The sequence below is a fragment of the Tinamus guttatus genome, unplaced genomic scaffold (assembly GCF_059628265.1).
Source record: "Tinamus guttatus ecotype Peru unplaced genomic scaffold, ASM5962826v1 Tinamus_guttatus_pri_ptg000497l, whole genome shotgun sequence".
Taxonomy (NCBI): Eukaryota; Metazoa; Chordata; class Aves; order Tinamiformes; family Tinamidae; genus Tinamus; species Tinamus guttatus.
This window is the reverse complement of record NW_028289031.1, coordinates 1,183,444-1,202,217: the sequence shown is the minus strand read 5'-3', so window position 1 is coordinate 1,202,217 and position 18,774 is coordinate 1,183,444. Positions and strand designations below refer to the sequence as shown.

Sequence of the window (18,774 nt, the reverse complement as noted above, 5' to 3'; positions counted from 1 at the left end):
CAGGACAGTATCCAACAGCATCCCCAGAGACGCCGTGCTCTGCTCGCAGCCCCTGCGGCGACGGGCCAGGAGCGCCCCGGCGAGGCCGCCCGGCCTACCTCGAGTAAGGAGGAGCAGGAGCGACGCGCGGCCAGGGCCTCGCGCGGCAACGGCCGGCGAGCGCCATCCCACGCTCACCGACGGCGCCTTCGCGCGAGAGCTGCACAGGCCCGTCTGTTCACAGCAAGTTCACAGAACTCTGCACTAATGCGTCATTTCTTAAAAATAGGGAACGCGCAGCTAAACTGCTAGCAAATGAAACTGTAATCAAGTTTATCGCGAACCTACAGGAAACATTAACTACCCTCCATTAGCCCTGAATCACCAATAATTAAAAAAGCAAGTCTTTTTCAGGCGCTCCTACAAATACTATTGTCAAAGTATGATCTTGCTCCCACCTCTTTGAAAATATAGTATTAAGAATACCTTTAAGCCATAAAAAACTATTTCACACTAGCTTTTTTAGGTCTACTCTAAATTAAAACTTATGTATGGAGAGCCATGAGATACACAGCACTACTACACTCTACCAAGCTCATCACCTGTACAACTATACTGAACTCACTTTATCAGTGCTGCTTATGTTTCATTTACTGATTGACTACGTATGTACATGGGGGAAACCTTCCAGTTACAAGGATGGAAGTTACCAGAAATTGAGGTTTACTTTTCAAGGTTCAATCCTTTCCAAAATCCTTCTGTATGATAAGAAGATCAGCCCTGCTAGAAAGAGATCCTGTTGCACCAAGAGTCTGCAGCCATTGCTTTGCCAATAAGAGAATTAACCCTAAACACATACACATGCTAAAATTTACCTATAATCAAGTGTAAATAGTTATACTGAGCATATCAGCATCTTAGGTGTGCTCTCAACTTTCAGATTCCAGATCTATGTGACTGAGAAAGAAACAAACACTAAGAAAAAGAAAAAAATAAGTTCATTTTAGGTGGAATGCAGAACAGGCACCCCATTCGGAATTTTTCTGGGATAAGGAAAACAGCACACGCTTATCCAATGAGCTAGAGGGCAGTGATACAGGAAACTGTTACGAGAAAAACAGGTCAGTTATTTCTACTTGCCAATGAACAGAAAAGAATATATTTCCCAGTTTGAGAACCAGAGGAGGAATTCTACCCTGTAACAACACGGAGAACATTCTCAAAGCTACAAACTTGCTTAATGGGAGTAGGATGCTGATGGTGAGGAGACCAGAGTAAGAAAAACTCCTTGCAAAGAGGCAGTATATCTTGCACTGCACTTGGTGCCAGAGGTGCTCAGTAACAAAGCAGTAGCCTCACACATACTAAAAGGCTTAGGAAATACAGGATCAGCAATACACAGCCGTCAAAAGCACAGCTACACATTAGCCTATAGAGACTGAGGGAAAAATACTGATGAAGAGCAGAATCACGGAATGATGTTGCACCAACAAGAGATATTCCCACACTGAAATAAAGCACTTGGAGAAGCCCAGACGCACCATCCCGCTCTCCACTTTACAGCACACTTTTCCCTGCACTGGAGAATAGCTATGTTCCTTCCAAGGAACTGCGATCCTGAGTCCCTACACATCTGCAGTCCCCTCGGTGTCATCCCAGGATCACCATCTTGCATTTCTTTTCTCTGTATTCCATTCTATCATCTCTCCTCAATCCGTCCACCATCTCACCATGAAAATTTCTAATTCTGAACACGTAGCCAGTGTTCATTCTTCTCCATGGAAGGGGCTGCTTCCAAGGAGGACAACTGTAACAATTACCTCAGTAGAAATGAAGCAACTGAGAAATGCAACCAGGACCTCTGCCCCCACCGCTCCACTGCCCCCAAAAAGGGCAGCCCAGGTACTCACAGAGCACTGCACACAGCAGCAGGATTTTCAGGCCCAGGCACAATGAAGAATAACCCAAAGTAAACCTGCGACAAGGAGGAGCAACCCCAGAGCTTCTGAAAGCAGGAGACCGTATTGCTGGAACTGTAAGGGAGCTTCAACATGGCGGATACCAAACAAGTTAATTACTACCTCTTTCAGCATCAAAACACCAAAAGCTCTAAACTCCAGATTTGCAGTCAGTTTGAATCTGCAAAAGGTACCTCTTACAGAAGCGGCGAGGCAGGTGTAAGACATGCAGCATCGTGCAAGACTCCAACTCTGCACATTAGGGACAGTAGGAGATTCTTCTGCAGAGAAGTGACACAAGAGAGGATTTACCTCTTGGCTCCACTTTTCCCCACTGCTTAGCTGGTTCACAGGGTCAGCTTTATAACTGCACCATTGTCAACAGTGCCAGAAGTGGTTCTCATCTCTAGGAATGTAATTTGGGTTTTTCAGACTGCAACTTTTTGGGGGGAAAAACACACATTTATTTTTCCCACAGGGGACAGCAACTGCAACCATCTGAAAAAAATATGAATCTAAAAGCTAGGAATTAACCTTAATTCTCTGACTGATCAAGTTACATATCAAGCACTTAACGAGCAGCCAATAAAGATTCCTCTGTTGGTTTAAGAGGAGAATACTAGAAATGCCTTATGGCGAGGATGGCTCACACGACACCAGAACTCCGCAGCAGTTGCTACAGGTCTTCATTCATAATTCTTGTGAAATAATCTGTTATAAGCAGGTTGGAGAGGGAAAAAGGGAAAGACCATCTCGTGATTCTGACCGACTGAAAGCATACACCAGGAAACGGCTGAAGCCACAGTCAAAATGCAACCTCATGAATGACTACACACACCACAGAGTTTATTTTAAGTTAACAAAAGAACAGAACACAATATTCTCTTCAAGAAGGGATTCTCTACCTTAGGAAAATAGAGAAAAAAAAAAAAAAAAAAAACTAAGAATTAAAAAAAAAGACTTGCAATGCAATAAGAAAGCTATTTTGAAACAACCCTTCCATGCTCCAAGCCAAGATGTTCCATACCAAATAGTGGCATCTCACCTGGTGAGACTCTACTTCATTTTACATCTTTCTTCTTTTCGACATCGGTTCTTAGGCAGATGAGAAAATTTGCTCCTCCTTGTCATTTTCCTTCTTTCTTCCACTCATGCTCAGTGTTGCAGCAGCTGGAGGGCCACTCTTAAGGATAGCCCGTCTTAAGGATAGCCCAGCGATATGAACTAGCAAATACACCTGACAACTAATTCAACATTTAACAAGCAGGACAAAAACAAACAAACAAACAAAAAAAAAAACTAAGTTTTTTTTTATTTAATAGCATCTCTAAATACTACTTCAGACTTGCTCTTAGGAAATACAGAAATTCTCTACACAGTGAATTTCAGAGCTGTAAGGCATATACGATGACCTGGAAATATTAAACTTCAACAGAAATTGGAAAATAGCACCAAAACAAGTTCTGTCAACAAGTAGCTAAATCCTGGAAATGGGGCAAATTCCTTAATGCACTTAATGCACAGAAAGGAATGCATGGAAAACAGGCTGCCTTTCCACCCAACAAACTTCCAGAGAAATCGTGTCAGGTCGTGAGAAGGAGGTCTGAACAAAGTTCCATCTGAAATGGCACAAGTAGAGCTAAGGAGCTGTAGTAACCTAGGTTACCCACTGAATTATCAACCAAACAACCCCACTCCTTTTTGCTTCAGGAGTCCCAAGCTACAGGAGGAAAAATGTTCCGTGCACATATTGAATTATATTTCTCTTTGGAAAAAAGCCATGTAGCCTAGATAAGCATCTACTCCTTTAATTTTACTGAATGCATATTAGTATCAGTTGTTGCTTCTTCCTCATAATTCTTCTAGTATTTGTAGTACATAAACGATACTTTCATTGGTTAGTTTTTAGCAAACAGGAAGGAATGCTTCGGACCTGAATCACCTCAAGCCAAAAAGCAATGATCACAAGATAACAAGTACCTCCAACTCCCTGATCCTTTGAAGTTAGGTCAAAAACCCATTCCCCAAAATCACTACTGATGCCAACAAATGCTGTTAAGAGCAGCGGCTTCAGAAGGCAGGTCCTTCCAGGTCTGCTTCCACGTGCTCAGTTGCAGTTTTCAGAGAAGTACCGTGAAGTGACACATCCACCAAATGCCCTTCCCCCACAAACACCTGGCTCTGAGCCTCGCCAGTCTCCCAGCTCCTCTTCATCAGGCCTGAGCTGTCTGTAGCATGAGGGTTTCTCCCTTGAGGGCCTAGCTCACAGGCAGCATGCTGGGGGTGCTGCAGGCATTTCTAAACTATGGATATGCTCTAGCTCATTCTAAATGTGACATGGGTCATGCTGCCGAGGAACCAAAACCAGCGGCAGGACCCATAAAGACACTAGTAACTCTTTCCTGAATGTGAGCAAGGACCAGGATCCTGCTGCATGCCCTCTGTCCAGCACATCCACACAGCTCTGCATAGCTCAGACTAACATAAAGGAACTGCACATCCCCACAGACTAGTACATGTATGTCCAGGTGCCTGCTCTCACATTGTAAAAATGGATATAGAATTAGGTTCGGCTCTTCCTCTGGTTTCCCTCTGCCTTTTGTAAGGCTGACACAGTTACTGGTACTAATCAGTACTGAGGCCTGTATACTGTAGATTTACCCTGTCTCTCTGGGACAGGGTTCCTGTTCTGCTGTGAAAAAAAAATATAGCAGGATCCAGTTTTCATGTGTCAATAAAGCCACTGCCCACTGCTCCAACAGGGTGCTTGCAAAACATGGACATTTGCTAAACAGATGAAATTACCAAGAAAACTTCTGCATCCCCTGAGCAAATTTCCAATCAAAAACAGAACAGAATCCAGACAACAAAGGGAAAGGAATAGTACTGGAACAAGACTTTTGCAACATTTCATAGAAATTTATTATTATTTCTATAATCAGAAGACATCATTGTATCAATGATTTCACCAGCTTTGAACCAAGCCAACTTATGAAGCAAGTTGTGCTAGAGCAACTTCCATTTAGCAACAGAGGTCTATCTGATACTGCTTTTCTTCTCATGCTTGCAACTCTTCAATTCGTGCAAATCGAAGGCACTAGATACACTGCTTGACCATATTCCTTTACAAAGAAGCAAAAATTGCAAGTAAAGGTCACATTTTATTTCCCAGAAGACAGTTTATTTCAGCAAATTTTATTAAACAAGCATTGTTAACTCAAAAGCTCAGGGACAGACAGGGAACATATGCTAATCAATACGTACTTCTTTATTTTAAATAATAACTCTACAGGACACTGACATCTATTACATATCTGTCTCCTTACTGAATATTTTCCCAGATTTCTAGCCCTTTTACACTAAACGGATACAAATTCCATCAGTAAACTGAGGCACTGACTCTTCAAAATCAACTCTTAAAAGGCTTTTTTAAAAATTGCATATTTTTTCTGTGGTTCAAGACTTGTCCTTTAAGACACAACCTACCAAAAAGCAGCTACAAGTTCTGTCTGCAAAAACTGCTGAAAAATTCAGCTGTGGAGTTTGCGCAAGGAAAGTTGTGCCAAAAATTACTCAGTCCAGTGGTTTCACCCCCTCAGCCATAGTTAATAATTTCCTATCTAGGCTCAATCAAAGCCTATAATGAGCTACACAAGCTTATGGATATGCAAGGCCTATTGTGTAAATTATGTATCAAAAAGTTCCAAACTATAAAAAAAAAAAATCAGGAAGACGCCTACATAAGAAAACGTTTTTATCTTTCTTAAAGAACTGTATACTACATTATCAATACAAAGGAACACTATAAAAAGTGTCTGCATATTTGGATTATGTTAAGCAATATTCATTATTATTATTACTACTACTGAATAACTTCTTCCCTGTGCAGGACAGTAACAGGCTAAATCTCTTCATCTTAACAGTCTAGCTTTTATTAAAAAAAAAAATAGAACTAATATGCTCCATTAAGAACAGATAGTACAGAGAAATGTTGGGAAATATGCTATATTGGAATCCCCTCTATTATAGGAACAATAGCTCAAGGCAGACGTTATGCACCAAATGCTGAAATCCTAACTGTCACTTTAACAAGACCACAAGTCAGTTGTCTTGTCTCACTGTGCACCTTTGAAAAGGAATTAACTTCATTTTCTCCATATCCTCCCATTAGGCATTGCTATCTGTAGCTAGGATGTATCATTAGGCTTCTCTTCTTAAGGAAGAAGAAATCCCATTCTTTCTGTCTCTCCTTATGCTTCATGGGCTCCACCTCCCAAACCTAACCATCCTGCTGCTCGTTCCTCCACTGGGCTCACTCCAGCAAACGAGTGCCTTTCCTTTCCTGGGGAAACTAGAAGCAGACACAGGCTGATGCGGGGCTGCAGCACTCCAGACGTGGCCTCGCAAGGACCCAGTCAAAGGAATCGTTCCCCTGCACCTGCTGGCAAATTTATTGCTAACAGAGCCCTGGACACAGTTACCTTTGCTGAAAGGGCACACTGCTGACTCGTGTTCAACTTCGTGCTTACCTGGACATGAAGGTCTTTTTCTGGAAAAAGATGCTTTCTGGCTAGTCTGCCTGCCCCCACCTTTAACACCACCTAGGGTTATTCCATCCCAGATGCAGCCTTTTGCATTCATTTTTACTGAATATCATGTGGTCTGTTAGCCCTGCTTTCCAGCCTGCTGGGGTCCCTCAGAACAGCAGCACTAAGCTTCCAGCCCACCAACCACTTTCTCCAGGTGAGCATTAACTAGCTGAGAAACATCACACAGCTCTATGAAACGGCATCAGTCTTAGTATCAAACCCTGAGGGACGTTACCAGTAATCCAAAGAGTAATGGAGCAGACACTGTTTCTTACAGATTTGTCACCCGAAGCATCACTATTTTCAGCAAAGGCAATTGCTTTCTTCACTGCCTCACTTTCTCACATACAGCTATTACACTCGCAACACTTGTAATCTGTTCCAGCTTCATTAACGGCCTATGAAGATGAAAAAGAACATTAAGGAGGATTCTTGAAAATATACTTCGGTCAAGATTTGTAATTTTTTTTTGTTCTTTTGGACAAAAGCACAATTAAATGTCAGCCTTTAAAAATGTCAGCTTAACACAGAGCTTCATAATTTAATAAAAGGAAAACTAAACTGAATAACTTTTGGCTTACCACTTTAGCACTATACTATGCATGTTATAGACATAAAATAAAATACACACACATATACATATAAATACAGAGAGGCTAAATTAGAGATCAGTTTAGTAATGACCAGAACACAGCAGTCAATCTTCATACACTACTGCCAGAATTTACTCTTGAGGTACTCTTGTCCCAGCTGCAGCAATTTCTATTAAGTTTTCAGTTTGCATACTGAGATGCTACATGTGCATCTATATCTGTTTCAAAGCCATAAATAATTTTCAAATAAGAGCAGGTAGAAAAAAAAAAAAAGATCAGGGAATTCCTCCTCCATCCTTCTTGCAATGCTCCCAGGCAAATTCCAACAGAGCAGAATAGGCAGCTAAAGCCTGACAAGCAGGCAGAGATACAAGCAGTTTCTGGAACACTGTGAGTCTTACTCCAAGACAGCCATAACAAGGTAAAGTAGTAACTCAAGTGTAGCCTTACAGAAATAGCTACCATAAACACGCATTTCTGGACCACTACTCTACTTGTCTGCAAAAACAGCTTACCTACTTCAGACCTAAACCAGCAATTCAAACATCACCCTGCTCCGCTAAAACAATTCAATCCTCAAAAAATTCATCATCTCATTTCTGGATGAAATAGTTTTTAGAAAAATACAGAAAGAACAACTGCAACAAAAGGAAAATTGGATGCTGCTGCTGAAGGATAACATTGAATTCTTCAAGGAAAAATAACATTTTATAAATTCAAGAATAAAACATTTCCAGGGAAAACAGCACCAGAAAAGACAACTTCATACTCTTTCCTTAAGTCAGGCAGCAAATTAAACACAAGACACAAAACCTTAAAGTAATAAATAAAATTAGATTTATATTTAGTTTCTGACTAGTCATAAGCTGTACAAAGGTAGTCAGATAATAATTCCCTGTCAAAATATGTCATGAATTTGCGTTCGCAGTTTTCTACACACAGCTTTTCTTTCGATATTTTTTGCATTCAGAAAAAAATAACATGACCAGCATAATGGCAAGTCTTTCTTTTTTTCCTTTGTGGGGGTGACAGGAGAAAGGTTGGAGGAAGAGAAACATTTTAAACTCTTCATATAAAAGGAGAAATACTATTTTCAGCTCCTTGGAATCCATACAACAATGCTATACCATTCCACCTCCACCATACTCACCATCCCTTCAAAAACAAATGAGCTAGTCAAGCGGAGCGATTCAACTCTGCTCCAGCAGCAAAAGCCGCATTAAATGACAACAAACTTCCTTCTCTATCCACTTGGGTTCCATTGACAAGGCCGGATCGCCAGCTAGATTCTGCCTTCACTCTCAAACATTTCAGTTAAGTTCAACATGCAGAAGTCCCACCAAAGGCACCACATTCTACACGAAACGTATTAGATGGCTGCCCCACCAGAACAGCGCAGCTGTTCCAAAACCACCCATCTTCTAAACTAGCATTTTACTTAGTCCCAGGAAAACAGTTCTCTTCCTTAATCTCAAATCAGAAGGATCATAATACACAATGGTGACAGGATACCATTTTTCTTCAGCAAAGACAGAAAAGGACTCCCTTTTTGGGTCTTAAGTTGTCAAAGCAGCAGCACAACTTGGTAAGAAACAAGGTTTTCTTTTTGTTCCTGAAGAAGAGATCGCCGTTTACATATCACAGAGTAACTGTCAGCTCAGTTAAAAAAAGAGGGAAACAAGTAATAATCCCAAAGTTCATCAACCACATCATCCCCTCCTGCCACATTCTGATTTGCTGCAAGCCATTTTTTCAATACTATAGATGGTAGTGTCTGGAAGAAGTTTCCTGCATATGGATTTTAAAAGAGAAACACATGCAAATGTTCATTTTAAAACTTGCCTTTGAAGATTTCAGAGGAAATGTGTTTTCTCTGATATGTGCAAAACTTAAAAAATAAGCCAAGAATTTATTAATGATTTAAATTGTCAAAAGATGCAAAAGACCCAAATAATATACAAGTGTAGCTTAGCTTTTAGAACTGCATTAAAATTCACTTCAATTTAAGAAGTCATACTAGAACCGATTAAGTTTATCCATAGGTATCAACTGGACATCTTCGACCAGAAGCGCATCATGGTTTCTGTCCGTATGCTCCTTTCACAATACTAAATAACTTGTAAAAATATTTTCTGTTTAAAACTAAACTAACATGCAGAGAAAGAGATTGAGTGAAGATTTAACAAAATGTAATTTAAAGTATTAAAAAAATTATGAGAGCTTGAAAGTTCTGAACATTCCTCCAACAGAACTGAATTATGTAACTTAGCTGATACTATTACCTGTAATTTTGTATCCATAGGCAGCTAGCTGTCCAGCCATATATTCACCATCTGAATTATTGTGAGAACATCCCCACGTACGAATCCAGATTTTCTGAGCACCAGGAATAATGCTGTTGAGTAAAATGAATTAAGAAGGCAAATGAAAGACAAACAAGCTTTGCCTTTAGGCCCACTGGACAAACCCAATTAATTGTAATTCTTCAGACACATTAATAGTCAATACAAACAGTAATAACCCCAAAACAGCTAGATAAGGAAGATGTTATAATATAGTGGTTAAAAAAAAAAAAGCTTTAGAAGGGGAAGGTACAATGACAGCAGAGTAAGAGAAGAACTCTGTACGCTGTAGTTATATATCTATATATACACACACACACACGCATATAAATACTAAAACTCTAGTTTTCAGAAAATTATGGTATCATTAATAAATGATTTTCATGTGACTACACTGAGACAAAGCTATCTGCAAACACAGTGTCAAAGCTAAACCAAAACCTTCTGATATTATTGCACCCCTTCAGTGCTCCCATTGCTCCCTCCTTACATGCATATGTTATAAATCCTTAACAAAAGCCAGTCACCAATGGCAGCAACACCTCAAAGCCCACACTACAGGGCTACAGAGGCAGCACAGCAGATTTGTACCATTGAACTAGAGGACAGAACCATCGAAAAACAAGCCAAAAAAAAAAAAAAAAAAAAAGAAGAGTATTTGACAAGGAACTCCCATTGAAACTTCCTGAATAACCAGGCCAACGAGCTAAATATGCCAGTAAAAGAATGCCAAACCTGGCAATTTTTTTTGCCCAGCCCACCTGTTTTTTTATTTTAAAGGATATTTGCCCTAGCCAGAAATTAGAATCTGTTGACAGAAGACTAAGACTAGACTGTTAAACAGATGTGTGTAAACACGCAGCATTTAGGTCTTCTCTTGCCTAAATGACACACATTCAGTGCTTTTTTCCTTGGAGGAAAAAACTGTTAAAAAACAGCCAATGCATTTAGGGTCTGTCTTATGAGGAGTCACAGTTCCAATGAAAATAATTCTATGGAGACTTCATAATACAAAAGTTTTTTGCACATAAAAGATCTCTTTTAAATGCCAATGAAACTCCAAATTTGAACGTTTCTGTGCATTCCATACTTTTTTCTCTCCCTCTAATGAGGGAAAATTTTATGTACCAACTTGAAATTAACAGGAAACAAATAAAAAAACAGATCTCTGAAGAACAGTAGAAACCAGAATCAGTCACAGTTCATCTATACTACTTACTCAATTCCACTGCAGCAAGAAGTAGATTATGTTCATCACACACACACACTCTCTCAAAAATGGAACCAGGGAACATTACTGCATATTATTGCCACCAAAGGAAAACAATTATTTCAGAAGAAGTTCACTACAGCACTTTCAGCATGTACTAACAAGAAGTATTGCTTCATTACTGTTGTCAACTCCTTCGCAACTCTCTCCAATTTTTTTCAGGTATTACAAGTTTTGGGCTTAAAGGAAGGAGGGATTTTCAATTTTAAAGATGACAAGAGGATGCTTGTTTTATTTCACCTCTTATTTACGGTGATTATTCTGAATTACAGCAGACCTTTGGTAAAAGACTGAAGCTCAAGTTTACAGTTTGCATAATACCCACCTCCTCCAAGATACCACATTTTAGGCCTTTTCTTAAATTTGGGCTTGAATAAACAGGTAAGTCTCAGAATGAACCTTGTACCCACTTGAAGTGATACAAAGTATCTATTCTCACTACATTCAAGTTCCCAATGCAACACAGTTTCAATTTTAATGCTAACAGACTCCATTACTTCCTGGATCCCCTCTCTTCCCAGAGGAAAGAGGGGAGGGGAGAAAAAACAAAAACAAAACAAAAAAATAGTCTCAATAAGTACTGTGGTTCTGGCATCAATATCCTCATTCTCAGAATTTTGTTTTTATTTCTCATCCCACACCTCCAAAAAGGCACTTTGTGACTTGATTTTGAAGAGCTCAGCTTCCACTTATCTACTAAAGATGAAGCACACAATTTTTCCTAAGTGCTTTACACTTAGGAGATTTTTCTTAAAAGTAACAGAAGCCATTTGTCCAGTCTGATTACTTCATTAATCAATATCAGTCATAAGTTATGTCTAAAAAATGTTTGTCTACAATTTTTTTTATTATTTTTATTACTCAGTCATCATTACATTTTCAAAACACTATTTTAGCAATTTTTAACTTCTTTCAGATTTTACATTATGAGGTAATAAGAAGCTCCACCTTGCTTTTAGAAGCTGGTAGCACACAAAAGATTTGAGAAGGAAAGCTAGAACAGGCTGATGGAAGAATTTACCTGTCACTTGGGGGATCATCATCTGTCTGAGTATTTTTGTGTGAGCTGCGTTTTCGCACTTTTGGAAAAATATTCTTTCTCACAGACTGCCGCTCATGTGGTTTCAAGTCTTGTGCAGACACAATATCCTCAATATCTTCAAGCACTGGCTCACAGGCAGCAGGCATCCTGAAGAAGCATTAGAAAAGACTGATGTTAGCAAGCACTGGAATAATCAGATACAACTCAGAATCAAGCATGTTTCTACATATACCTGCAGTATATCATACACAGGAGGAACATGCAGCATATAGAGACACACAACTGTCTACAGTATTTCCTAATAGTCTCTCTTTCCCTAAGATCCCTCAAACACAGATAGAGGGCTACAAATCCTACAGATTTTTTCAGCTCATCTGCATCTTGCCAGCCTCCAATGGGGAGATCCTGTGGCTTCTCTGGCACCACACACTGAAGATACAAGTCTTCTTTATCTTAAAAAGGCATCGTAGTGAAATAGTAAGTTTACGTTATGAGATGGATATAATACTAGTTACATTTCAGGAGAAGAATTGGAAATAGAGCATTCAAGAGCCTACACTGGAGGCTGCACAGCTCTTTTATCTATGTGCCTGAAACAGATACAGAGGAGGTCACTGTGCCAAAGTCCATATGAACACAAAATATACTATTCCTAGAATTCCTGAAGCCACAGTACTTGCGTGTTATTTCATCCACCAGGACAGCAAAATCAGAATTTCTATACTTGGGTACAAAATATTAAATGACTATACCTAGCTAGTACTGCCATCTAGTTAATGTACCATACAAGAAGAACATTCAAACCCAATCCTGCTTTCCTGAGGAGGACAAGTAAGAACTTGGATGTATTTTTCCTCATCTGTAAAGACTTACCTTTATTCTCACACATACACACCCCAACATAGACAACCCACGTACAGCGATATACAGACCTCCTCCCCCCCACAACCACCCCTATGTGCACAGACATAGGCCCGCACCCACATGCCAAACCCATCGCCTAAAAACTCACCCCCTGCACACTCTCAACTACAGGCTCACGTACCTTTACACACAGACACTCAAATTCACATCCCACTACACCCCTACCCAGCCATGTCCATACATATCTACAGGACGCACGTACACACCTACTCTCTCACAGGCATGCTCCAACAGGAAGCATGGGCACCCTCTTGTAAACTCTCCTGCCACACTGTGGAAGAATTGTTTGTAGAAGAATTGTTTGAAAGCAGGAACTGAGAGGAAAACTAGGGCCTACCCAAAGTTTTGGCATTACAGAAGCTTGCTCGGGGTGATACACAGTTGTCACTCCCAGGATGGTTGATATGCACAGACTCAGCTCCGCCACAGTTCCCTGGGCAACATAATCTGCCCTCCTGGCAGCTGCAAAGGGGAGTAACAGAGGATGGAGCGGAGTGAAGACACCACGGCCAAACTTTGTTGCACTCCCTGTGCTGGGCTGCTAATAAGCCGCACAGTAGCTGCCTAATGGGAAATATACAATAACATGCCCAGTGTTGAGCCAGCGAGGGTGGCAAATCACTCCTTTTGGATGAACTTTACTTGAACTTTGCTCATTATAATGTCAAAACCACACCTCCATCCCAAAGCTACCCGCCTCCAAAGTAATGACCACTCCTCACTGAGCATGCACTCTAGATTTTCGGTTGACTGTACCTTTAAATGACAGCGAGAAACCTTTTCACCAACCAATAACAATATTAAGCATGACTCTAGTCACTCAAGCTCCATCTGAATGTAAAGAAAAGTATAAAAGGTGAACTAAGGATTAAAAGGTTGGCGGGGGGGAAGAAACCATCGTAACTCCTGGGTCAGTCGATGGGCTGAGCTCTCTTCCCTCCCCTCAGGTCGGGACACTGCCTGAGGAGACTAAGAAGTGAGGAGGGAAGAATCCATTGTAACTCTTGGGTCAGTTGACGGGCTGATCCCCCTTTCCTCCCCTCGGACTGGAACGCCACCTGAGGAGACTCGAGACTGAGAGCCCTCTCTCATCTTCTGGGTGAGTGATGATTGCACATTCGTACATCAGAGCTAGCGAAAAAGCCCACGCTGTAGTAGAGAATTTCCTGTATTGACATCCGAAACCTGCTTTGTAAATGCTGCATTTGAATAAATCGTACTGTTTGTGAACTTGACTACTTGTCTGGGGGAATGCGATTGGACCTACAGTTGACGGACTGTTCGTGAATCCGATACTGCCAGAGTCAAACTTATAGTTGATCACACTATTTGGGAACTCGATTCGCTCCTAGGAAGGCGATCAGACCTACAGTCCATAGACTGTTTGTGAATCCAATACTGATTTGATATCTCCTTTCCTCCCGTCGCCACCACTACGGCCTTCAAACTGCAACATTTCACAACACAGTACCCACAAACACACGAGCACACTACCCCCATACAGCAAGCCACATCCTCACCTGCCCCTACAGCCCCCCACCTACACATACCTATGGCCTTCGCACACCCTCAGCCCACCTTTACCCAAGAGCACAGGCACTCACACATCCCCCATGCATCCAGACACTGACACCCATGCAGCCTCACACACTCACCCTGCACACACCAACACACACACAGAAACTCGCACACACACCCCATACAGACACATGCCCACTAAACACCCCCACAGGCGTGTGCACCCCCACACGTGTCATTGCGAACTTGTTTCAGAATATAGCTCAGGGTAAACAAGTTTACCTGGGAAATCATTCAAAAACATTTCTCTAAGTTTAGAGAGACAAAAAAAAATTTACTATTCTAGCTTAACAAGAAGAACAAAACAAACACGATCTTAATTTCTTTAAGGGTCATACTTCAGGAACAGGCAATTCATGCTGCTAGCCTACAATATACATTCAGATGTTGCACTTGAAATATTTAAAAATGTAAGAAGTCAAACACATGTTCATTCCTCCAGTATGAATGCCTCTGACGATTTTGCAAAATATGCATCAACATAAGACTTCAGACAACTTGATATATGTATATATGTCTTATTTTTTATATATATAAAAAACTATAAAATGATGTGAAAAAACAGGCGTTTTTGACATTAAAATATTTAAGTATTTAGTCTTCTTCTAGATAAAAAAAAACCTTGAGATCCTAAAAAACATAGCAAAGAATGAACAAAGAAAGCTCCTAGAAGTCTAGTCATAAAGAAGCTGAAATATTGGAATAAGTAGTTACTGTAGAAGTTCACACACAAGAAATCCCAACTACAACAGTGCAGAAATTTAATGACCTAATGTTATTGAGTCTTTTGTGTTACAGTTGTCATTAAAAACAGGCATTTAGCTGAAGGAAACAGCTATTATTTTGAGCTATAAGAAAGAATGTTTTCCAGGACAGAAGTTTAACAAAACCACCCCCCCCACACAAAAAAACTTTGTAAGAGAGGGTACTATAAAGGCTTCAGCTGTGGTAAAAACAATATAGATTAAGAATTTGAGTGCTATATTTAATCAATTTGAGGGGGTACATTATATATGACAAACGCTAAAGAAGAGTACAACTTAATTTTGACAGACAGCAGCCTCAACATTGAATTTCTTTGATTTTGATATTTAAGACTTTAAAAGTCTTACTTGACTCTTAAAACAAGCAGAATTGTTTTAAGAAGGATTTGAAATAAACATTTCCTTTTAAAGGCTATTTCCTCTATGGTGCAGTCTTTTTTACATCTGAAAATTCACAATAATTTCCATTTCTGGGCATACAGAGAGTCATTTTTCAATTTCAGGTAAACATACACACTTCCAGTCCTTACACGAGGCTCATTTAACCAAACTATTACCAGCATTGCACTCCCTAAATAAATTATGAAATTATTTTGCTGGGTAGATGATCCCCACAGCAGCAAAACAATCCATCACATAACATAATTTGTACAAGTGAGAGAAAAAAAAAAAAGAAAAAAGAGAAGGAAAAGCAGGTGGAGAGGGAAATAAAAAAAGGAAAGCACAATAGCAGGATCCCTCACTAAAGAATTTGGAATCCCAAAAATCTGAATTAAGATCTCATTTTCTTCTTACTGGTTCACAGTGTAAAAATGACATATGAACTCGCTCTACAAACTAAGCGAGGTTTTGGTTGGTGGTGTTATTGTTTCGCTTTTTTTTTGGAAACATATCTGACATAGTGAAGAAAATAGCAAAATAGGCAAGCTACATTGATTGCAGTGCCCCATAAAAGAAAAAGCACAAACCAGAAGCCATACCTTTTTGTGTTTGGCTTAAATCCTCTCAGACAATGATTCTGGAAAAAGAAAACATGGCATGAACAAACAGAAGTAGCAGACAGACTGTCCTGCAAGTGCTCTTCATTCTTTAGCAGAAATCTCAGTTTTCTACTTTGGCCTGCATGAAACCTCCAGACAATGCTACACACACAGTGACTTGCTGGCAAGGCTGAACAATAGCCAAATATCTCCTATCCATTCCTGAGCAGATGGACTGAGTCTCCTTCCTTAACAGTCACATTTTTTCTCTCTCTCTCCCCCCCCCTTTTTTTTTTTTTATTTAAATTACTTGAGACTTCTCTTCTTCCAGATTTCAAAATCTTCCATCAGGATTTTACAATTTCTAACAAAGCAAAAAGAATGACCGACAATACAACCGAGGAAACAACTGCCTAGGCTTCCTTTTCTGGAAAAGCCTAAGTAACAGTAAGAACTTCCTAAACTTTCAAAACATTTTCTACAAGCACCATATTGTCTTCTTAGAAGATGTAACACACAGAAATACTGCATATAGGAAGTTACATACGAGATCCCATCTTCACTAGCAGGCACATACAGACTCCAGTACATACTCTAACTTAAGTACCTGGACTTTAAGACTGAAAGAGGAGAGGCAAAGGGCAAGTTCAGTTAACTCATTCACTGCACTTATGCTGTCAAGCTTTTACCCACAAAACCTTATGCTCCTAGTTCAAATAATAAAGAAGTATTTTGGTAAATAAAAAGCACTGACGGTGTCTCCACGGAAAGGAAACGCTTCGTGCCCCAGGCTGCGCCACCCCTCTCTCCCTGACCTCCTCACGCGGAGCAACAGGGCCCCGCTTCGCCCCAGAAGGCTCCCGTGCGAGGGAGCGCGCTGCACGGGAGCCCTGCGCAGCAGCCTCCGCCTCACAGCGCACAGGAAGACCCCGGCGCTAAAGCGAAACCCTCCGTCTCGGGAGAGCGTGAGAAGGCCCCGCCGCGGCCTCGCTCCGCACCCGCGCAGGCCCGCAGGGCGCCCAGGCCGTTACTGCCGCTCAACGCCCGCTGGGGGAGGCGCGGGGGGGCCGCGGAAGGCTTGCGGGGGGACCGAGGAGCGCGAGGCCCCGCGAAAGAAGAAGAAAGAGGAGGAGGAGGGAGTCCCACGGCGCTCACCTCAACTGCGTCCCGCCATCATGGCCGCACCGCCCCTCCCCGCGCCGCGCGCGCACGCGCACATCAGCGCGTCAACGACGGCGCCGCGGAGCGGACAAAACTGTTCGGCGGAGGGCGGGAGGCGCAGCGCCCTGCGCGTGGGGGGCCTGCGGCAAGGGAGGCCGAGGCCGCGCGGGTGAAGTGTTTGAAATAACCAAAAATAGCCAGAAATGAGTGTTTAAATGACGTGGTTAAAAACACGAGCGTGCCCGGTGGGTTTGGCGATGTTGGTTTGAGTCCCCATGGCTGCGTGAGGAGCGCTCGCCGCGCCGTAAGGCTGTTCCTCCAAAACTCCACAAATGCTTCCAGGAGCACGAGAGCTGGATTTGCCTGTAACCAGGTGCTCACCTTGCCCTTGGTGTCCTGGAAAGACCAGTGCTATGGGGTGAAAGGTGAAGCACGGGGTGGGAAGCAACAGAATTCCCTCGGTGGGTATCCAGGGACATCCTGGAAACGGGAAGGACCCCGCGTGCCTTGGCACGTGCTGAGGTGCAAACCCAGCCCCCAGCCACGTGCTGCTGTTCCAGTTGTAACAGATGGATCCGGATCTGACCCAAGTGAATGTTGACCTATTCGTTCCTATCATGGCCACAACATGTTGGTTTGGGGTTTGGTGGTCATGGTTTTATTTTATTTTATTTTATTTTATTTTATTTTATTTTATTTCATTTCATTTCATTTCATTTCATTTTAATTTTATCTTTTCCCCATTCATTTCTTTTTCTGGAAATACAGAGGTAGTAACTACTTTTCAAGTTAATCAGATGGGGGACATTGGCCAAAATATTTAACCTTGGATGACTAGCGTTTCTAGCATTGATTTTATCAAATGCTGAGCGAATAGCAGCTTTTCTGGTTAATTGTTTTGGAAGTTGTTGGTGTGAATGTTTAAATTTGGCTGGCTAAGGTTAGGGGTCAAAGCAACCATATTGCTAAGTGTGTAGTCTCCTTGTAGGCAGTGATACAAAGGATGAGCATAATGTTATTGTTTTGCTTTTAATATATGCGGTTTACCTCAGCAGTTTACCTCAAAATATAAGTTATATGGCACCTTTAACATATTTATTTATTTATTTTGGAGTAGCCTACTTCAGATCACTATTTCTTGTAATTATATTTTGAACAATAAGCTAGTCTCTTTAGGAGGAGTTTGGGGATTAATATTTTACTTTTTAAATAGTATGGTCCCACTTGGGCAAGGGAGAAAGTGAAAGAAAGCTCAGAGTATATTCCAAAATATTGGTCTACAAGCAGATAAAACTTGCTAACTTCTACCTCTGAATATCATATCCCCTTCCTCTCATTTTTCTTAAAAATGATCCTTTTTTATGCCACACTTACCTGATAAGGTTCACAGGCAAAAGAAAGGATAACTATGAAAACAAAGTAATGGGAGAGATTTGAAAAGGAAAACTGGGGCAGAAAGAAGCAAGCACTTCAGTTAAGTCAGTCATTAAGAACAAATAATTCTACGCAGGACCGAGCACTATTAATATCACCCTGGCCTGGTGATAAGAATCATTGTTACAGCTTAAGATAGATTTGCATTTGTGATTGGCCT

At 41.1% G+C, this 18,774-nt stretch overlaps 1 protein-coding gene across 2 annotated transcripts in view; it reads right to left on the bottom strand.

The window, feature by feature from the left end:
- Positions 1-16,052, bottom strand: part of CDKAL1 (CDKAL1 threonylcarbamoyladenosine tRNA methylthiotransferase) — a 362,497-nt gene extending 346,445 nt beyond the window's left edge. The window contains exons 1-3 of one of the 2 annotated variants that reach the window (XM_088533392.1): positions 16,020-16,052; positions 11,753-11,920; positions 9,402-9,514 (exon numbers count right to left, since the gene is read on the bottom strand). In XM_088533392.1, the coding sequence (XP_088389518.1) occupies positions 9,402-9,514; positions 11,753-11,919 (280 nt within the window). In that variant the 5' untranslated portion in view covers position 11,920; positions 16,020-16,052. Of the gene's footprint in view, positions 1-9,401; positions 9,515-11,752; positions 11,921-16,019 lie in introns of those variants that run through there. The other variant, XM_088533393.1, reaches the window with a different exon arrangement.
- Positions 16,053-18,774: the final 2,722 nt, after the last annotated feature.